This window comes from Diabrotica undecimpunctata, chromosome 10, assembly GCF_040954645.1.
Source record: "Diabrotica undecimpunctata isolate CICGRU chromosome 10, icDiaUnde3, whole genome shotgun sequence".
NCBI lineage: Eukaryota > Metazoa > Arthropoda > Insecta > Coleoptera > Chrysomelidae > Diabrotica > Diabrotica undecimpunctata.
The window spans coordinates 43,996,997-44,019,893 of record NC_092812.1 but is presented as its reverse complement, the minus strand read 5'-3'; the positions used below and the strand labels follow the sequence as shown (position 1 = coordinate 44,019,893).

At 35.0% G+C, this 22,897-nt stretch overlaps 1 protein-coding gene across 2 annotated transcripts in view; it reads right to left on the bottom strand.

Moving 5' to 3' along the window:
* LOC140452522 (ras-specific guanine nucleotide-releasing factor 1-like) overlaps nt 1-22,897 on the bottom strand; it is a 72,352-nt gene that overhangs the window by 2,979 nt on the left and 46,476 nt on the right. The window contains exons 16-20 of one of the 2 annotated variants that reach the window (XM_072546836.1): nt 17,883-18,028; nt 16,359-16,734; nt 14,124-14,221; nt 5,653-5,935; nt 1,743-1,940 (exon numbers count right to left, since the gene is read on the bottom strand). In XM_072546836.1, the coding sequence (XP_072402937.1) occupies nt 1,743-1,940; nt 5,653-5,935; nt 14,124-14,221; nt 16,359-16,734; nt 17,883-18,028 (1,101 nt within the window). Of the gene's footprint in view, nt 1-1,742; nt 1,941-5,652; nt 5,936-14,123; nt 14,222-16,358; nt 16,735-17,882; nt 18,029-22,897 lie in introns of those variants that run through there. The other variant, XM_072546837.1, reaches the window with a different exon arrangement.

The window sequence follows — 22,897 nt, the reverse complement described above, 5'->3', positions numbered from 1 at the left end:
TCGATTTTTGCAGGGTGCAATTTTGTTTTTAGTCCTTTCGATATTAGTACCCTGTCGTGTTCTTATCTTAATGCCCATAACTTAGTAATTGCTGTTGCTGCACAGTAAATCAGCTTATGTAAATATTTTGTATGGGCTTCCACGATATAATTGGGTAGAACTTCAGTGTTCACAATTTGTAACAGCGCACCTAGTCTCTCACAAGGGTTTTTTTTTTGGTAGCGGTGGTCTGCTAAGTGGGTTTTTCCCATTAAACCCTTTTACGGCACGTGTCGGTACGGCAAGTTGTTGTTGTTGAGCTTTTTGTATAAGAGGCTCAGGAATCTGCGCATTAGGGATTTCATTAGGGACTTGATCTACAATTAGGTCTTGGTTATGAATCTCCCGTTCGACTTCGAATCTGATGGTATCAGCCTAGTGTCTGGGATTAGATTATTTTTTATAATTACCCGGTATTAATCTGCTAGACGTTGAGGCTTCGTCTTATACTATTATTTTTATGTTTATAATTATAGTACGAAAAAATAAGCCGGAACATGTAAGAAAGTCCTAATAACATTTGAAGAAATATGGCTAATATTATTAGAGATCTCTTTTCAGTCTTAACCCATTGGAGGGAGTGTAGTAGTCGTCGTAATATTGTGTGTATTGGTCCGTCTTCATAAACTTTTGTCCCTGGTCATTTCTATTATATCGTGCATAGGTCTTTTGCAACTTCCTGTGATTTGGTCTATCCATCTTCTTAAAAATATTCCTCGTAATCGTTGGCCTTGTACCTTCCCTTAAACTATGAGTCTCATTATATTGTCTATAACATGTCCAAAATATTTTAATTGTTGCAGTTGGATTTTGCTGGAGAGCGTTTACCGGTCTTTAGTTCTTTTAGAATAGAATAATTTGCTCTATGGTCGATCCATGGAATTTGCAACATTTTTCTCCAGAAAATTTCAGTGGCGTGTATATTTCTCCTTTTTGATTGCCTCATTTTGAAGGTTTTTGAAATATTAGGGTCTTTTCATATTTTTGTAATTTTCCCATAGCGATTTTGGCTAATATAGTATAGATCACATGTACGTTCTATTTCTTTCTAGAGTGTCCCTGTGTTTGTGATCAAAGATCTCATATATAAGTAAGAGTTTACAACATTAAACTGGTCAATTTTGGTTATATGTGGATGATTGTTATGTTGCATATCCACTATTATGATTTTTGTCATTTATATATTTAACTCCAGACCAAAGTTTTTACTCTCATTTTCAACCAGCCGCATGAGATCAATCAGGTCTTCTTTTAGCTGTTAGCAAGGAGGACTGTATCTTCCTCAAGGCATAGATTGTTTATTTTTTGGCCATGTATTGAGATGCCTTATTCTCTGTATATTGATAATTAGCTGGGGAGATAGTATACATTCTTAGTTAGTTAAGCCTAAATCTTTAACATGTTATATTTACTTATATCGTATATCTATATTTTGAATTCAGCTCAAGATTAAAATAAAAAATATGAACTATAAAGTAGGAGAAATTAGTACATTTTAAATAAGGGGGCATTAAAATAATTTAATGATAATAAAGCGGCTAGATAAAATGTCATGACTTCAGCAATATTAAAAAACAAGGAAAGATCATAATGAATCTTATTAATTATTAAAGGAGAACTTTTATAGATAAAATAGTAACGAACAATGACAAATTAATGAATCCATATAAAAATTAAAAACTAGCGTCCAATGAATAACTTACCATGCGCATTTTCGAAAAGTTTAGAAGTCCATCGGAAGTAAAATTTGGGGTTCCCTCTTCGATAAAAGATAAGTCCGTTAAATACATGCCTAGGTATGGTATACAGGGTGGATCACATCTATGTAAAGCGTCTCTTAGAGATCTAAAACGCCCGTCTGATGACACAACAGTCTGCAGCTTTTCAATCGTATGTTTGGCCTAAAAATAAGGTTGATATTTTCAATGTTTAAAATGTCCAATCTAGACTATACTTGCTTTATTAAACAGAATTTTATATATCAATCAATAATGCCTTTTTATTTCTCATTAAAAAAATACAATACAATTTTCTCTTTTAGCGACATTTGTTCTCCTTGGCACATGCCATCAGAAGGGTTGGCAAACAAATATTATTCTTTAATATACAAAAAGTTACACTTAGGCTCATTCTATTTAACAAGGTCATTAAAATTAATAAAAAATAAATTAAATAAATATTCATATACATGTTATAGTAATAAACTAAATGTGTATATCCTACTGAGTAAGACTTCGCACTAGACTAAACAATAATAACAATGTATACCAATAAGGTATGGCTTGCATTTAAAATGATTGAATTTGTCCCTTAATACTGAAAATGATATGTACAAATATCTCAGAGTAAAACAAGCGCGGAAAATTGACCATAAACAAATGAAAACTGAACTAACTTCGGAGTTTGTGCGAAGAGAAAGACAACTAAATCGGTCATATCTTAATAGTAAAAATTTGTTTAAACATTAAATACGTACGCCTGTTCCGCGCTGAGCTACTCATTTGGTATTATAAAGTGGTCAAAAACGGATATAGAGGGTCTTCAGCGGAAAGTAAGAACACTTCTCACAAAGGCGCAAAAACATCACCCACGCAGTGCAGTAGAGAGAACAACATTACCGCGGTATCAAGGGGGAATAGGACTTATGGATATATGTGAGCAATTGGATAAACAAATTGCTAATTTAAGAACTTATTTTCAGGTACAGGCTAAGACATCTACTTTACATCGAGCAATTTGCGCAGTAGATGATACAACTCTACTTAAACTGAGGAAACAAGAAATGCGCATAAACCACCTGACTCAGCAAGAAAAAAAGCTCACCTGAATGAGTAAACCTCTGCATGGGCGACATCTCAATGAGATCAGCCAAGAATATGTCGACAGTACAGCTTCGAACTATTGGTTGACATCAGGAAATATGTTTCCCGAGACTGAAGGTCCTACTTGCCATTCAGGATCAGGTTATTCCAACTAAAAATTACCTGAAATATATTGTTAAAGATCCTCAAGTGCAAAATGACAAATGCGAATATGGATGCCAAGCCCAAGAAACCATCCAACATCTTACCGGTGGCTGCCAGGCATTTGTCGGTACTGATTATAAAGAACGCCATGACTCAGTAGGAAAGATTATCCACTAAGAACTAGCTGACAAACTAGGACTTCTCCAAACCGACCTTCTTGCTTATTATCAATACGTCCCTGACAGAATGCTTGAAAATGACAACTACAAGCTATACTGAGACCACACTGTACTTACAGACCAACCAGTCGCTCATAATAGACTGGATCTCATACTAGTTAATAAACTTACTAGGCAAACAACACTTATTGATGTGGCGATACCCAATAACAATAATTTACGTGTTAAATACAACGAAAAGATCGCCAAGTACAGAGATATAGAAATACAAATCAGGAGACAATGGCGAATGGAAAGTACCCAGAGAGTACCTATTATTCTATCTACTACTGGTGTTATTCCCAAAAACCGCCTAGAGAACATAAAACATCTGGGTCTAAATGAACATCACTATAAGGCCATGCAGAAAGCTGTACTCCTCGCGACGTCCAGATGTGTATGACAATTTTTGGGAGATACTCCAACATACCAAGTCACCTAGGGCTCGATAACATGGAAAGAGTCCCACTAGAGCTCAATCCTTTTGATACCGTAGGTATCTGGGATGAGTAAATTTTTCTCTTACAGGAAGTGTGAGCCGTATGGCTAAATCTGGATAATAACAAGTTAGTCAAGATAGAAAGGATAGATAAAAAGATAATAGCTATACGCAAACAAATTATTAATGCTAATTTTAATATTTTCATCCTAATGAACTAACACCATGCTAATAGATTTAGTAATTAAATAGGCTCACTAACTCATACCTATACGGCTATACGGCTATGCGTCCCTACTAACCTGCTAACTCAGCCTGTCCCTGTCTCATCATAGTAACTACTTCCACTCTACTAAGTTCATTTCTACCCAATCACTTTAACCTAACCTGTCTCAACACCAAACATTTTCCAAAAAAAAATTATCACATCTTCCCCTTCTTTCGTGTTACAAATGAAATGATCTTTCATAATTTCTGCCAGGCCGATCATTTAAATATAGAACTCCACATCTTAATTTGAACAGCCATCGAATGTCCCCAAAATTTTCCATTTCCAGTAGATAATGCATGCTTACTCCTTCTTCCCGCAGTTCTTTGTAGTGTCCACAAAAATTTGATTCGAGTGCCCTATTCTCTGCCTGACGCTGTATCTCCCTCTTCTTTTTTCTATCATATTCTCAATCACCAGCTATCTCTCCATTCCCATTCACATCTTACCTCAATACCAAATTTTTCTCCCATGCTCATCCAATCTTTCCACCAGCCACACTTTGCTCTCATCATTTCTTTCAAAAGAAATTTTATCAACCTATCATTCCAATATCCTAGTATTTTTTTAACATATTTAGTAAACGTAAATTCATCGTATATAGGCTGACTCTAGCAATACCTGTTTCTAAATATAACATAAAGTTAGGACAATACCTTGGACAAGAAAACATTTTGTTTATATAAAATATTCTAATTATTTCCACCTCATCGTACTCAAAAAGACCCTATACCTGAGACCCATAAGTCAAAATTGATCTTACCACCGACTCATACACTGTTACTTTAGCCAAAAAGGGTATATCAGTCTTAGACACGAAACTACTAAGCCGTGTGAATCACCACTTTTGCCAAACTCTATCGCTTTTTTAGATGAGCTTTAAACGACAACTTGGGTGTTACTATCATTCCCAAATAATTATGGTTATTCACTACCTCTAATACTCGATCATTTAGTTTTCAAGATTCCCTGATCACACCACCTCCTCTTCTGAATACAAGAATTTTGGATTTATCTAAATTTATTTTTAGATTCCACATCCTGCAGTATTTTTCCAGTTCATTAATCATCCGCTGTAGCACCTTTGGATTGATTGCATAAAAAACCAAATCATCTGCATATAATAAAAGCATTATAATCAAACTATCTCCAAACCGCCTCCCAATGCTTCGTGTAGGTCAATCAAGAAAAGCGCAAACAGTAATAGACTTAAACGATAACCCTGTCTCACTCCTACATTACAGTCAAACCATTCAGATAGACCTTCCCTTGACCAGACTGCAGATTTTGTATTCGCGAACATACTTTTTAACAAATTCAGCACTTGAATAGATAATCCCAAGTGACTCAACATGTAAAAAAGGGCCCGCCGATCAACTGTATCAAAAGCAGCACTAAAGTCCACAAAAAATGTATAAACATTTTTTACTCCCCGTGCATGTTGGATGTTTACTATACTCGTAAGATTAAAAATATTGTCTATAGTTGAATAGCTGGTTTTATATTCTACCTGGAAGTCAATACCGCAATGAGTTTGGTTCCTGCATTTAAGAAGCTACCTCGATAACTTTCTGTACTTTCCATGTTTCCTTTCTTAAGAAAGGAATTTTATATATAAGAACATCACTTCACAATTAAATTAAAAAAATTGCAATTGTTTTTATTTCCGTTTTAAATTATGACCACTGCTTACATAAAGAAGCGTTGACATTAATATCTTACCGTTTTCGAGACTTTCTCCCAGGTCTTCTTCAGCCGAAATATTGACGTATTGGTAAACGCTGAGCATATCTGTAGAACTCCATTGAAGTTGTGAAGACATCTAGCAATGTCCGCCACAGCTGCCCATTTCTCAATGGTGGATACTCTTGCAGCAATCGACTTGCGTCTTAAGATCTCTGAAGCCACCAGTCTAGAGACGTCGTTGAAGCGTTTAGTCATCATAAGGATGTGTGGGGCTCGCTTTTCCTTGTCGAGCTTCATCCAAGCTTGCCCCAGGAGTTCTCTAAAATTATTATCATCTATACTTTTAAATACACAAATGTTTTTTATTGAAAGGTGAGGAAAAGAATGGAATCTGGGACTATTAGAATATATTATTTTTATGAATTTGTTTTGAGATTATCATAATATTCGCATTTAAGATTTTCATTGATATTGATTGATTTATAATATCTTTTAGATCAATCATGACGTACAGGATAGAGGCATGAATGGCTAAGAAGACTATCGAAAGCATATTAGCCAAAAAGAAGATATTTTTAATAATATTAACTTAAAAGGTTCAATGATATATAAATAATGAAGTAAAATAGGCTAAAATCGATGATAAATAAAAGGAGAATAAGAAATATATAGCCTTAAAAATAATTACAGAAGCCTTTGATTAATGAACAGATTTCTGGTAATATACATCTTAGACAGTGCTATATTCTGAGGCAAAAATCAATAGACCTTAATCAGTGGAAAAATAATGATACCTCGATGGAAAGATCATAGAGATGTTGTATAACTTATTTTTATAGATAAAGATCTACAGATATAGACAAAAATGGTTCTATTGTATAATATAAATACTTCTTCTTCTTTAAGTTCCATCTTCTATCGAAGGTTGAAAATCCTGTTATACCCTGTTGACTGTCGCTCTAAATAGTTCTTCACTACTTCATTCAAAATATTTCCTCCAGTTTTTAAGCCACCATATTGTTCGTCTTCCCATATTTCGTTTTCCTCGAAATTTGCCTTGCATAATAAACTGCAATATTTAGTATCTTTGCCCTCTCATAACATGGCCTAAGTACTCAAGTTTTCCTCTTTTAATAGTCAATATTATTTTAGCTTCAATTCCTATTCGTCTAGTAACTTCTGCGCTTAACATTATTTGGGTCCATGATATTCGTAGGATTCTTCTGTAACACCAAAGTTCAAAGGCCGCCAACTTATTTAGATGCACTTGTTTTAATGTCCATGCTACCAAGCCATAAAGAAGAGTAGTGAATACGTAACACGTACAAAGAAACTTTTTAAGTTTAACAAATGATGCACGTGCTATTTCAATACGTGTTTAAACTTCTTTGGTTTGGTCTACATTTGATGTTATCTATGTTCCTAAGTATTTGTAGGTATCCACACTCTCAATTACAGTATTCTTAACAACGACAACATATAAATACTAGTAAAGTATATTTCACGAATTTGCTGCTATTTTGGATTAGGGATGAAACCTTTGGCTTATACGGTCTGCTGTGCTGAGAAAGTTAATAACAAATTCTCCCAATATTTAAAAGTTTCTCTCAATGCGATTTTAACTGATAATGTATTTTATATTTATATACAATTATTGCAAAAATAGAAGAAAATTACAAATTCTATTATTTCTAAATTTACTGATAAAATAATAACAATAATACTCAAAATTTTTCTTAATGGGAAAATGAAAACAATACCGTACAGTGTAATCAAGAATTAAATCTATACTCATAATCACTGTCGTCGGTATCTTCATTTGGATTCATCATCATCATCATTATTCAATCTTCGCTTATCCACTGCTGGACATAGATCTTCCTCATAATTTTCCATCTATTTCGATCTTGTGCCTCTTGCATCCAATTCCTATGACAACGTTTTAGATAGTCAGTCCAACGTGTTGGTGGACGACCTCTACTTCGGTAGGCATCATCTCTTGGTCTCCATTCCAGTATCCGCTTTGTCCATCTATTGTCTGTCATTCGAGCCACGTGACCTGCCCAGTTCCATTTTAGTGTTGCTACTCTCTCTACTGCATCAGCCACTCCTGTTCTTTGTCGTAGCTGGCGATTTGGGATCTTGTCTCGTAGTGAAACGCCCAACATAGCACGCTCCATCGCCCTTTGACACACACGGATCTTTTGAACTGTTTTTTGAACTTTTGAACTGTCATTTGGATTGTAACTGAGTGAATAATTGCTTTGATTCGATTTTCACGTATTAACAGTTTTATTCCCATATTTCCGCACATTTTTTTTTCCAAATTGCAGTAGTAGTATTCAGTTCTTTTTGCCATGTTTCCAAAACTACTGCATCACTGTAACCGCTACGTCCAATATATGTATTTATCGTAGCAGGTTTCGCATATTCTCCAAATATGACAATGGTAAAAGAGCAGTCTTATTATGTCCAAAACTATGTCGTCTATATAAATATTTTTGGTTAACCATTCTTTTATTTTATGTACTATCCAGAAATATTTTAGTTGCTTATTTAAAATTTCCGAATGGTATGGGGCATTATCAAAAACTATAGATGGTTCATGTAAACTAGTAAGCCATTTTCTTTTAACCATCTCACAAACATCTCCATAATCATGTTAAACTGATAATCATGTTCCTTCGTGTATTCATGTTCCTTCTGTTTATATATAATATGCCGAAAATCAAACTTACAACATCAGGAAGATCTTTAGTCTTAGGGTGTGTTCTAGGTTTATATTATGCGACAGTAGTTCATTATTTACACTTTTTTCTGTTTTTCAAAACTGACTTGCAAAAACTCCTGTTCTAGCACTCGAACGAGTAAGACGTATGCCAAGTACAATTAAAATCCAGTTTGCCTTATCGGTAGTAATTAGTGCTTAATTTAGATTTAATAGTGTAATTTCGAAAAGTGATTTCTGGTTAAGATTTGTACGTATTGCTTTTATAATATTATTAAATCATATAAATTATATTTAATTTATACAAAGTGCATACCAGAGACTGGTTTTACCAGTCTGCTGGTTCTTGATGGCCATCCAATTCAATGGATTTTAATACAAATTTGGATAGCAAAACTAGTTAAAGAAGAGAAATAAAACGAGGTTACTGTCTGTATTTACATAAACAGTACAAATATAAACAATACTCCTACAGTTTCTACCTTAACCATGGTCCTTCAAACTGCTACAAACAACATTCCAGCAACTACATCTCTTTCATACGTAACCGCTGCAAAATCTACACCGAAACCATCTTTTCCAAAAAAAGAACAGGCGATAGTTCTTCACGCAGAAGAAAACGTTAAACTTCTAGACTATGTTAAAGCCATTGGTGATATCATCGAACCAAAAAATATTTCTAGCGAACTCAAATCTCGTTAATCAACTTCTGAAATCCCACTCAACCGTTCAAATCGGGCGCCTTATTTTAAGTATTCGTAAACTTGTCTCCCCAACAAAAAGAATATTAATTTCTCCTTACATTCTCCATGAACTGGACGAAAATGCAGTAGTCTTGGTTTCCAAATAGCCTCCCCCGTGTCCTTTCTTAAAGCAGGCATTCCAGGTGATGAATACTCCCACATCCTTAGCTTCCGCCGTCAAGTATATATTTTTCCTCCCTCTGATAATTTTGAGCTTCACACCTCCTTGTTAATTCCTTTTGAAGGCAATGATAATAGAATTTTTCTGTCTACGGACAAGATGGAATGTTTCTTATGCAAACAATCAGGACTGAAAATCCTACTGTTTCTCATGACCTCTCAAGTCCCCTCACCGAATCAACGTCACAGCAACAGAATACACAATTTCCATCTCATTCTGAACCGTCTCCCTCCCAAACAAATCTATTTTATTTGTCTTCCTCCCCAGAGAATTGCGAAAATCGTACCTCTGAAAAGTCAGATAAACTATGTTTAAGTTCTCAACTTTTACAGAAAAGGCCACGCTCATCTGTATCATCTATAAGCGATAAGAAACCTTCAATCTGGGGAAAACCCCGCAATAGAACAAACTGTGTTTCCTCCCAAACAAACAGTTCCTAGTTCCTCTAGCACCTCCAATACAAAAAAGAAACGAAAACATAGTTCTTCTCTCGACCTCAGTCTATCCACTGACTCCAAGCAAGCAATACATGAAGCCTATAAACAAAACCCAGAATCTTCTGCAGTTCCTCCTGATAATATAATTGCCTTTATCCTATTGCCTAATATATATCATATATACAAAACGCAATAAACAAAATAGACACCTGGTCTACGCGTGCTGGATTTGTGTTTTCAGCTCCTAAATACAAAGTAATTCACTTTACCAAAAAGTATAGACCTAATCCACCTTCTATAACTCTAAACGAACTTCGTTTACAAACAGTTAATTATTTGACATGTCTTGGTATCACCTTTGATAAAAAGCTTATCTGGAGACAGCATATTCAGAAACTTAAAGGAAACTGTATCCAAATAATCAATTTACTTAAATCTCTTGCTAGCTTCTCTTGGGGAGCTGACGAAGAATCTCTTCTTAAAATATATAGAGCGTTAATTCGCTCTAAACTAGATTATGGCAGTATTCTTTATATGGCATCTAGTAGCTCCCTACTAAAGTCTCTAAAAACGATTTAAAATACATCCCTACGACTCTGTGCTTTCAAATCAAGCCCCGCTGAAAGTGTGTGCGTTGAATCTTCAGAGCCACCACTCCATCTAAGAAGGCAGCAGCTTCTACTTTCATACTTTGTAAGAATATCAGCAAATCCGGTAATAAATTTAATCAATCCCATAGAACCTCCCCCAGCAAACGCATCCAATCAGTCTCTCACATTACCACAAATATTATCTCCTTTATTAGATTCCATCAACCTTTCCAATACTACTTCTATTTATACCCCCAAGACAGCTCCATGGATGCACAATCTTCCAATATTCAATACTGATTTATGCAGATTCGACAAAATAGAAACCCCAAACTAAATCCTTAGAAAATCCTTCCAAAACATCCTTAACTTAACACAATGTGATGAAATTTTATACACCGATGCGTCCAAGAATGAAGACTGCTGTGGCTGCGCTGTGTCCACACTGACGACGACAATAAGCTCTGTGCGATTGCCTAAAAGTTGTAGTATCTATACCGCAGAATTATATGGAATACTCCAAGCATTAAAGACTTCAATCAATCCTACTTCAAATGAAAGCATAAAAATCGCCATTTGCACTGATTCTCTTTCCTCGATTCATTCCATAAGATGCACTTTCTCGAAAAACCCACTAGTCCAGGAAATCCACACAATCTGTAACCAACTATATTCTGCTAACATAAAAGTCATAGTGATCTGGACTCCATCTCATGTTGGTATATTGGGAAACGAAAAAGCAGACCAAGCCGCTGAAGCAGCATGTTCTTCTGACATAGCCTTCAAAGAGGCCCAAATCCATACGGATCTTAAAATATTGATAAAACAAAAAATCCTCAGCTCATGGGCGGACCTGTGGAGTAAAAATGGCGTTTAACCCAACTTATCTCGCGTCAATATCTCCTCTATGAACAGGAAAGAAAAATCAGTTATTCACCTACTACGAATAGGGCATACACGTCTCACACATGGATACCTTATGGCAACAGAAAACCACAAGCGTACATAAACACATTTATGTACGATTGACTTGTCGCAAAGGGCCTCCATTGGCTGTTCAGCAGTAAAGTAAGCGTACAAATTACATATTTTAATTTCTATGTAAATCACGTTTGGCCATTTTCGCTGTCAATACACAAACTCTTTCCAATCACAAGCACTGTGGCATGTTAATTTCTCTTAAGTTTATAGACTGTATTTTTAGGTTAACTCTGTCTAGAGATTAATATTTTTTATCGCTCTGAATACGTGGGTACTTAAAAGTTCCCCTTTTTCTTAATAAATTATGTCTGGGTTAGAATAGGCAATAGTTTCCATGAACGCGCAGGTTTTTCTTAAACTACTTCATTCAAGTGTTTAACTTATATAATCACTCTCAAAATTTAATTAGTTTTGCTATGATTAAAGTAAAGTGGCAAGCTATTCTCACAGGAACGAATACGATGAATACATATAACTATATATCCATCCCCAAAAATTAATTAGCTTTGGCTAAGTTATAAAAGAGCGAAAACCCAGTTTCTGTCTGTTGTTAAGTTGTATATCGAATATAAGTTAGCCGTGATCAAGAACTCGCATATTATGATGTGGTAAGTTGATCATTCTCTATTTTTTAATTTATTCCTGTATTTTTTTTAGAGAGCATAGAGTTTTACTGGACAACTCAAGTTCTACAGGGATTCCTTTACTCAATGTCGAGGAGAGTCTCCTTTGTTAATATGTTTGCCGAAGAGGGTGAAAATACCTTCTTTTTATCTCCTACATCTAGAGAGCCCACTTGTTTTCAGAGCTTTAGAAGCCAACGACTGGTTTCTTTCTCTTGGTTTTAGTACATATTTTCTCCATAGGTTAGTAACTTTGTCATAATGTAATTGCCATATATAATATTTTGTTATTTTTGTGTGCGGTTGATTTATCTTATTTTACAGAACTTTTTTTAAAGAACATGAACTTTGTGTTTATTGTAACATTAATTTTTGGATAAACGAAACAATGGCTATTGAATTCGGTTCAGGTTGTAGTCAATTATACATTTAATTACCATTTTGCTCTGTTGAGATGTTTTAAGTTTTAATAAAATCAATTTACGTTTTAAATTTTTTATTTTGTATTTATTTAATGGCTGGAATCTATTTTAATTATAAGATTATTGACGATAATATTGCTCGTAAGAAAATTGTTGAGTATTTAATAACAGATGACACATGTTTTTTTAAGTTAATATGTATTTGTTAATAAATTTATTTTTGAGCATTTAATAAAAATATTTTCGAGACTCATACTACTACTACTAAGGATTTCCACAGTTTTCACTGTCTTCCTTCACTCAACCGTTTTCTCCAATTTTCCCTGTCATTCCAGTCTCCCTCTCGCAGGGTTCTTTTCTCCATAGCCTCGTCGATTTCATCTCTGAATGACCTTCGGGGTCTTCCTCTCTTTCTTCTTCCAATCGGGCTCAATTCTGTGATTTTATTTATCCAGCGTCCTCTGTCGGCTCTTCTGACGTGGCCGTACCAGGATAGTCTCTTCTCCTCTATATAGTCGATTATGTCTGATTGCACTCCCATTCTCCGCTTAATCTCTGCGTTTTCAATTCTGTCTCTTTTTGTAAGTCTACAGCTTCTCCTCAGGAACTCCATTTCTACTGCTCTTATTCTACCTCTATTTCTCTTGTTTATTGTCCAGTTTTCGGACCCATATGTCAGGATACTTCTTGTCAGGGTATTATATATTCTCTTTTTTGTCTTTATCGTAATGTTCTTATCCCACAACACTGAGTTTAGTTGTCTTATACAGTTTCTTGTTTGTCTCAGTCTATTGTTTATATCTTCTTCTGTTGTTCCCTGGTTCGATATTATGGTTTCTAAATACTTGAATTTATCTGTTCCATTTATTTGTCTTCCCTCGTCTATCTCTAGGTTTCTCATATCCTTGTTTTCTGTTGTTAGGTATTCGGTTTTCTCTAAGTTTATTTCCATTCCGTTGTTTTTATATTCTTCTTCTAGTTTTCTGAGCGTAAAGCTGAGATCTTCTTCATCTTGTGCGATGACTACTTGATCGTCGGCAAAACTTAAGGTGTATAGGTATTCGTCTCTTACTGGTATGCCCATTTCGAGACTCATTATTTTATTTAAATAATAACATTGTAGAGACGATTGAACTTTTTTGAATATTTGATTGAATATATAACCTTTTTTACAGCTTGTCTTTCTTTTGTCAAACTGGTATCTAATTATTATCTATCGTTTATCTATCTGTCCTTAATATGTACTTTTCATTAATTTATATTCTTACCTTCACCCAATGAACCTCCCTTTATTAGCTTTTTTGTTACAGTACCTCTATAAAAAATTTATTAGGGTAGGGGAAGGTGGGAGAATATCGACTACTTAAGACAAAACTGTTATAGATTGTTATAGACATTTAATTCATTCAGTTAACCAATTACTGATTCAAAAATATTATAAAATAATTACAAATATTTTAAAAATACATATTTTTGAAACTCAAAAATTCGGGTAATATCGATCAATCGGGTAATATCGACAATGGAGATGGGTAATATCGATCAAGGATGGGAAATATCGATCACAGATGGACAAGTTCAATGGTTAAGTTTACTTAGGTTTAAGTATAAAATACATGTTTCAAGGATTTTTTTATTTCAACTTGGAAGTTCCTTATTTCATATTTTTATTACTAAAGCATTTTACTTTCGTACTTCTTATGCTATACAGTAGAGTGAACCATTGGCTGTCAAGTGTCTAGCGATAATCCAAACAGGTGCAAATTGGTAAAATACGGTATAGTAAGGTTTCATATACTTACTCGCTTGAAATATTTATAAATATTTGATGATCAATACAGGTGAGTTGTTCTGCTATTTCTAAAGCTGATAATGTCTCAATAGACTCTTTGCTGGCTACCTGCAAAAAGATCCTTAAGTGTACATTACTATTTAGGAGTACATATACACGGTGTCCCAAAAAATACATATACTCCTCTAGAACTCGATAGAAAAATGTTTTGACCAAAAACCAAAAGCCGGTCGAATTTTATATCGAGAGGTACCAATTTTTATGCAAAAATTCTTGCAGCTTTATAGTCCAAGCTGTCGAGAAAAAAAGTGCATTAAGTAGTGAATTTTTGAAAACAACACAGCGTTATATGGGGCACGTTCAGGGCAATGCCTGAAGTAACCTCTAGGTGTTCAAACTATTGGTTATAATTTATTTATGGCACTTTTTAAGTGCAAAAACGGTGTTGATTATTTTTATTGTTATTGGATCAAATCAATATCTTAGGGAAAATAAGTAGGATATTGAATAAAAGTACATGAACAAGCTTTAATTTAATCTTAAATGCAGAATTAATAATTGAAAGTCGAAAAATGTGAATTTTTCGCCATTTCTAATTTTTGGAAATAACTTTTGTAAAAATTCTTTTTTTTTGCAAAAAGCATTATATTTTAGCTCTTTTAATTAATGGAACCGACGTAGCCCGCTACTGGGCCGAAATTTTATGAATGAAATATCCGGACACGATAAAGTAAGTAAAGGAGGTTACTTCAGGCATTGTCCTTCAGAATGCTGAAGCTGTGCTAGTTTCAAAAATTCACTTATTAATGCTCAAACACTTTCATCTCCACAGCTTGTAATATTAACCCTGTGCTGGAGGTTGCAACCAACTGTAAATTTTTACGTGAAACAAAATTTTAAAAGGCGATTTGTCGGTAACTTATTGATCGATTAAAAAAAAACCGTAAAAACGGTTATGTAAGTAATTAAAACCCCTTTCAAATGATGGCTCATTTGACCCCTCGTTCTATTAAAAAAATGATGGGTTTTGCCACTACAAGCATAGGGTTAAAGTTGTAAGAATTTTTTTTACATAGAAATTGGTCCCTTTCGTTTTGGGGGGTACAAATTCGTTGAGACACCTTGTATATCTGGTGGTCTTAAATGTAAAATCTAAATTAATTCTTCTCTCTTCTTGGAACTCATGGCTCCTCATCAACGTATTTATTATATGTCAATTATGATTGCCTGCAAGGTTTTTTTCAACGATCTCTAATCATGTTAGTGTCTAGTTAGGTGTATATTTTTACTCTTTTTGTTGACCTTTCACACTGATTCGTAGAAATTGCTGTTCCTTCTTAGAGATCATCATACATTTTGCTTTCTTAATGTTCAGTGGAAGACCATATCTCTGACTTATTTCTGTGATCCTATTCATTAACTCCTGTAGGGTTTCATCACTGTTAACGAATACCACTGTCTCGTCCGTGTATATGATGTTATTGATACATTCTCCGGTAATTAGAATTCAGGCTTCAACTTCCTCTACTGCTTCTTAAAAGATTTCCTCAGAATATCATCGGATTCTCATGTCTTTTGTACAGATAGACGATGTTTGATTCCAGTAAAGATTACTAATAATTCTTAGATCAAAGGTATTTATTCTTTGATTTTCTTCTTTTTTCCATGAGTTGCAGTGTATTGTCATTCGTCCAACTTTTCCTCTTCTCTTTTTTTTCTGTTAGATGTTCTTCTCTGATCTTGTTAAAAGTTTCACATATATTCTGTAGTGATTTTTCTGCATTGTATGATTGCTCCATGTTACTTAGCTTCTCTGAAAAAATCCGTGCGACTGTCTCTTTTGTTTCCTTACATTTTATTCTTCACATATCGCATTTTTTGTAATATGTGATATGTGATATGGAACATGATTTGACGATATTTCAGTACCATAAATTTGCTTATATTCAACAAAAATATCTTTATTTCTGATTACTACGTTTTAAATATTTATTTACTGTATATTTTATTCAACAACTTATAGGTTTCCAAAAATTGGAAAATCACCTTCATAAATGTATATTCAGTTTTCAAAATACAATAAATGAAATAAAAGAGAAGTATAAATCCGTCCATTGTAATATTAACCATTTTTTAATTGTTATAATTGACGTGCGCTTGGCTTACATGTTTTGGTTTATTTCCTGTAATAAGAATGATAATGATGTGTAAAGATCTGGCGGATCGACTATATATGAATATTTACCGGTGAAGGAATAAGCAAACGTTGCACATCCACTTTGTTACTCTTCGGTTCCTCTTTGACAAGCAACCTTAACAACTGAACAGCAGCTTTATGCTCAGCGGGCAACAAATTTGGACTATAAATAATATCTTCCAAAAACTCAACCGTTAAATTTTTCAAACATTGATCGTTTTCGAAATCTTGAGCATGCTTGGATATCCAGTGTCTTAGTACATTCAGTACGCGCATAGTACATGCTGTAGAGGTGACCGATTCCTTGTGCCGGACTCTTTCTGCCTGGTAGTCCTCTTGCTCTCTGCACGGGGAAACATCGCGAGGGTTACTGGATCCGGAAGTGGCAATGGCAAAAGCTGCTGCTGCTGTGGATGTACTGCTTCTGAAATAAAATAATATATTAAATAATGATAATATACTAAAAGTTGAAACACAAAGACAAAAATTTTAAAAACCAATAGTAATTCATGTTTCAGAAATAATCGTCTTTACTGCAATATAATTACCACTAAAATCTTATAAATAAAACAATAAAGAAAGTAGAATAATCAAATATGTATATTATGAAATGTATCAAATAAAAAAATTTGGAACATACAGAAATGAAAGCAAAGGAGGACATATACTTAGATGGGAGAAAAAGAATTACTTAATAGTGAAAATATCTAGATATCTTATTCTTTATGTGCCGTCTTCTACCGAAGGTTGGCGACCATCAAACGATAGGTTTCTCTGTTTTGTGTCGCATGTATTATGTTCGCGGCTTCTGGTATTTGAAACCATTCTCTCAAATTTCTCAGCCAGGATTTCTTCTTTCTACCCAAACCTCTTCTACCTTCAATCTTGCCTTCCACGATAAGCTGTAGCAGACTGTACTTATCATTACGGAACACATGGCCCAGGTATGACGCTTTCCTCCTTTTAACAGTTGTTAACAATTCCATCTCTTTACCCATTCGTCTTAATACCTCTGTGTTGGTCACTCTGTCTGTCCAAGGTATTCTCAGTATGCGTCGATACAGCCACATTTCTAGAGCCGCTAACTTCTTTATAGTTGCTGCTGTTAACGTCCACCCTTCAACTCCGTAAAGTAGCGTAGAGAGTACGTAGCATTTCGTGGCGCGCCATCGGAGGTTAACGCTTAGGTGGCGGTTGCTTAAGAGCTTTCTCATTTTGATGAATTTGGATCTTGCTATTTCAATTCGGATCTTAATCTCTACATCTGGGTCCCACTTATCATTTACTGTATATCCCAGATATTTAAATCGGTGTACTCTTTCAATACGTTCGGATTCAATATTCAGGTCGATATGTTGAATGTTCTTTTTACTGATCACCATAAATTTAGTTTTCTTTCTATTGATCTATTGATCTATTGATCTAGATATCACCACATAAAAATGCAATAGACATATAGAAGACACGACAGAAAGAAAGCATAGAAAAATTCAAAATAAAGACGGAAGTAAAGAACATATGAAAGAAGGTGAAGGATAAGAAAATAACCTCAGTTTCATTATGGTCTTTTACCTTCGTTTCGATTTTCGAAAAGATGTGATTACAACACCAGCACGACTTGGCCTTGAAGGAGAATCCTGCTGGAAGCTTGATCTGGCTGTTGGTACGTCTTTTTCCGTTCCTGGTTGATTCATTCCATAGTAGCTTTGAAAAAACGACTGCAAAATAAAATATTTAATGTTATTAGTTCTTTTATCTATTTATTAGAACGTTTAAAGGGAATTCTCTTTAAAGGGCCCACAGACGATGCTATTTGTTGTACTACCGATCATACAATAAGTTGCACAAGAAACATTAAATACAAATCTTAGAGTATTTTGCCCAGAGACGTAAAAAGTTCTAAATGGTCGGTTGTACAATTAGTTTAGTTTATTGTTCATTATGACACTAACTGTTTCGATAAAAGGTAACCAGCTTCTACAGTAGTCGCATTATTTTCGAATGAAAATAACAAGGTGAAAAAGAAAAAAGGCTGTGGTAAAAGAAATGCTAACAGAAAAGACATGTTCATTTATTTAGACAATTTACTTAATGAACTACGCATCAGACAACCAATAGATTTCAAGAATTACGTATAAATAGACGATGATTTATTTAAAAAAATTATTAGAGTTAGTACGGGCAGCAATTACAAAACAAAATAAAAGCCATGAGATGTGCAATGAGAGTTTTACGACCGATTTTTAGGCATGCCATATTTTCCGGACGACTTCGTGAACTACAATAGCACACACGTTGCGATTATCGTCGTTATGCGATAAATTTTATCGTCTGTGGGCCGTTCTAGGACCGTTGATTGGGCCCTAAATGCGCAAAAGTGAAATGACGCAGCAGTTTTTAAGATCGGCTCGTTGTTTGGGCATTAAAAAACATTTTCTATGCACAGTTATTTATTTGTAGAAAAAAGTAATATTGCATCATGTTGATAAGAAGGCTTTAGGGAAGTTTGTCAATGGACAAATCGTAAGAAGTTTGGATTATGTTGATTTTTAAGAGACAGATCACATTAGTTTTTAAGCACCCTCATAAACATGTAAAATATTGTAACATGTTTAACAATAAAACGAGTGGTTCTAATTTATGTAAATTTATTTATTTTTAAGCTTACAGCACGATAATAATAGCTTATCAACTAACTAACAGCGCTTTTTATATACGGGAATACTAATACTAGAATAATCTGAATAGTCCACCTCTATTCTTCACCACGTGTATTCGTTACCAACACTCGTTTCACCATACCTGGCACGCTATCTTGAAGGTTCTCGGACACGCGTCATCGTTCGGAGAGGTGCAACCGTTATATGGGGTACGTCGAAATTAGCTTTTTCGTTACACTACTCTTCTCTTAGATCTGAGCATCCCGATCTGCAAGTTTATGTGTAGGCCTAGGATGGCGGAATCTACAGGACTCTCCAGCTCTGTGTAAACCCCTTAAGAAGAAATAATGGTCTACTGTCTTTGAAGGACACGATCTCTTTAAGTTAATGCAAAACAAAGACATTTGTACGCCAGTTTCTCGAAAGATCACTTCATGCATGCTTGTTACAATCTTCCAATCCAAACCCTTCAGGGCATGGCCTATTTTTGCTATAGCCAAATTTTTGATGTTATAATTGCACACGATTTTCTTTAAATTAGTTAGAGCACGCCATATGTCCTCGTAGCTTGACTTGTCTGTATAAGAGTTACTGGTCACCATATACAGCAAAGATCGTGGACCATCTTCTAATCCCAGTACTCTTCCAACTTTAGGCTGCTGATTTTTTAATTCGTCCAAGCGATCAAACTTCTTATTGAATACGGACGAGATTCCTTTAGTCATCTCGAAGTATTGGGCAACACAATGGGCTAGAGAGACGTTTTCGATAACACTAAAAAGATCCTGTTGAACTTCTAAGGTCACGCCGAATCTAGCACTGTTTCTTTCTGCGTAATTTGACATAAGTTCATTAAAACTTTGTCTTCGGTCATCTTTGATCTCTAGTTAAAGGGATAGTGCTTCTTCTGTTTCATGTGAGACAGCATAAGATGCAAGACAATTTATGTGAACAACTTTACCTTTTGACAACTTCTTAATTCGGTTTATTACGTCATTTATTATCTTTTTTATTTCATACGGACTTTCACATTGTCTTTACAGTTTAGGAGACAAATCTCGACAACGTTGTGGATTATAAAGCCAGACAAGATCACCTATTTCAAAGCTCTCATTCTTGCATCGAGAATCTCTCACTGTCTAACTGGATGTGTTGTTGGGCAATTTCATGACTGTTGTTCATTCTTAACTTCAGGCGGTCGAAACCTAGGTCAAGACCTAGCTAAACTCTAGATCGCAGTGCAAATGATCACGACCCAACACGATGCAGGTTAGAGTATGGCCTGTAGTTTCATTTACGACGGAACGGTAGGCCATAAGAAATAAATGAATGTGCAGGTCCCAATCTCTTTGATGTTCGGATACAATTTTGAACAGATGTTTACCCATCGTTTGATTCATCCTCTCGACTATTCCATCTGATTAGGGATGCAGGGGTGTCGTTCTGGTCCTCTTGACACCAATCAATTTACAAACGTTTTGGAAGAGGTTTGACTCAAAGTTTTGCGGGAGAACCTCCAAGAGAACACTAAATAGGCCTGAGAATTCTTTAAAAAGTATCTCTGAAACGGTAGCAGCTTCTTAATTTGGTATCGCATAAGCCTTAGTCCATTTCGTAAAATAATCCATGGCTACCAGAATATATTTATTTCCATCAACCGTTTTTAGAAATGGACCTGCCATGTCGATTGCTACTTTTGCCATAGGACTACCAACATTATACTGTTATATGGGTGTCCCCTTTTTACCAACTGGATCATTACTGGTTGCAGACAGTTCACATTTCTGCCATCTTCTAACATCATCTTTACGGTTCACCAAATAGAACCGTTCTCAACCTTTTACAGAGTCTTCGTAATACCAAATTGCCCACCTGATGCACTGTCATGCAACTGGTGCAATACCTCTGACACTTTACTTTTAGGTACAATCAACTGAAGCTTGGATTCTGTACCATCATCGTTCTCAAAGGTTCTATACAGAAGATCATCTTTTAGTACCAGGCAATTTTATTGGCTCCAGTAGAACTTGACTTCTGGAATACATGCACTAATGCCTTGTCAAGAAGGTCGACCTTTGCGTCCAATCCAATACTCTTTTTATACATGGATCATCAGCTTGGGTGTCTTGTAGCTGTTGAGGCTGCCATTGATTGTTAATGACCGTGGTTCGTCTCATGGGGCAAAGTCGTTACTCTAATTTATGACAGTGATTACAATCATCATTGCATGACCGTTTAAACAGAGCATCAGCATTTGAATAAACTCTTCCAGCCCTGTGTTCGATCTGTTCAAGTTTTTTGACTATTGTATTATTTTCTTGTGATTTACGGCGAATGTGACGTACATCACCAACACTGCAACATCGACATCGTGTTACAAACTATTTTTTGTACTATTTCCTCCAGACTTTCATTGTCTCCTTTGTCAAGGTTCATTCTCGATAGCTCCGTGAAGTTTGACTAGCTGTTTCGTGTTCCTAAATCTTTCTGTCTTTCTAGTCGTAAAGCTTTTTCTATTTTACTATCTCTCCATCAATTAACGAAGGTATCTTTAGAAATTTCTTTCAGAATGTCTCATGCCTCCGGATAAGCTGACCGTACTATACGAGCAACATCTGCTTCAAATTCTTGCAAATTTTCACTTGTTCATTGAATTTTACCCTTAGTTGTGCTTTGTAGATTTGTTGTAGATGGACATCTTCGAAGCGTTTTTCTAGTCAAATGAACAATGTCTGATAACAATTTTTTTGGCCCTTAGGAAGCGATGTAAGGATATTCGCGGCATCACCTCTTAAAGCAGCAGTCAAGGAAACAGCCTTTTTTTGTTCTGTCCAATGCTTGGCTGTCACAATAGCTTCATATTGTCTAAGGTATATAGTCCAAGATAACTTCCCATCAAATGGTGGCAATTTGAATCTTATATGATGTGTCTCTTTAATTGATAAGGTATGTGCAGGTAATATGGCCATGTACGGTAATATGACCATCTATCAAATTTCCTACTATTTTTTTGTTTAAACGGTAAACTTCTTAATAATAACTTAGTAATACGCATTTAGTGCCGAAATTGTCAAGCAGATGGCCCCACATTCTCTATACGTCAGACGAGTATTTCATTATTGCGCCGTCGCCATTGTAGACGCTGTTTATTAATTCCATAATTAAAAAAAATCTTATCTGGTTCTAATATGTAACTTTTTATTGCATATTCCTCTTTTATTGTATACCTAATTTTCGATTTATTACATTTTTGTATAGAAAAATATCAAAATATAGTGTAGAGTAATACGGTGACGTGAAATGTAGGGTTAATAGGCCATATTTCTCTTCCCGTGGCCACATTACTCTACAATATATATTTTGCTTGCTTGCTGTATTGATATGATTTCTCTTGTTACAGCAATCAAAAATGCCCCAGTATCAGTGCAGAGGCCTACGAGACAACTAGACCAAAGAAAAATTTATCACCAGCTTTAAGAGGGGTGGAAAATGGAAACGCAGTTGACATAAAAAGTCGTGCATATCATATCTTAAGACGGATACTTAGACGACATTAAGAAGAAGGAAAGCAAGGAAAGTCTTTTACAACAATCGTCAAATCAGGCATAGAAAAGCAAAAAATCGAAATCCGGCTAGGGAACAAAAGTTTAATAAATCCATTGTAAACGATAATTTTACTAAGCGGGAAGGTATTTTAAGAAAAATGGACAAATTGACTAAACTTTCCTGATATTTTTCCGAATGCAAAAAGTTGCACAGCGATTCATCTCTGCGGAAAATTGGTAGGTTTAGTGCTTCGTAAGATGTCACTTGGATCACACTATTGTAGAAACTGCCGAAAAATACGGAATCACTCTATATTGTCTTCCCTGTAATACTACTAATTAACTTTAACCAATGGACAAAGCTGTATTTAGAGCCTTTAAA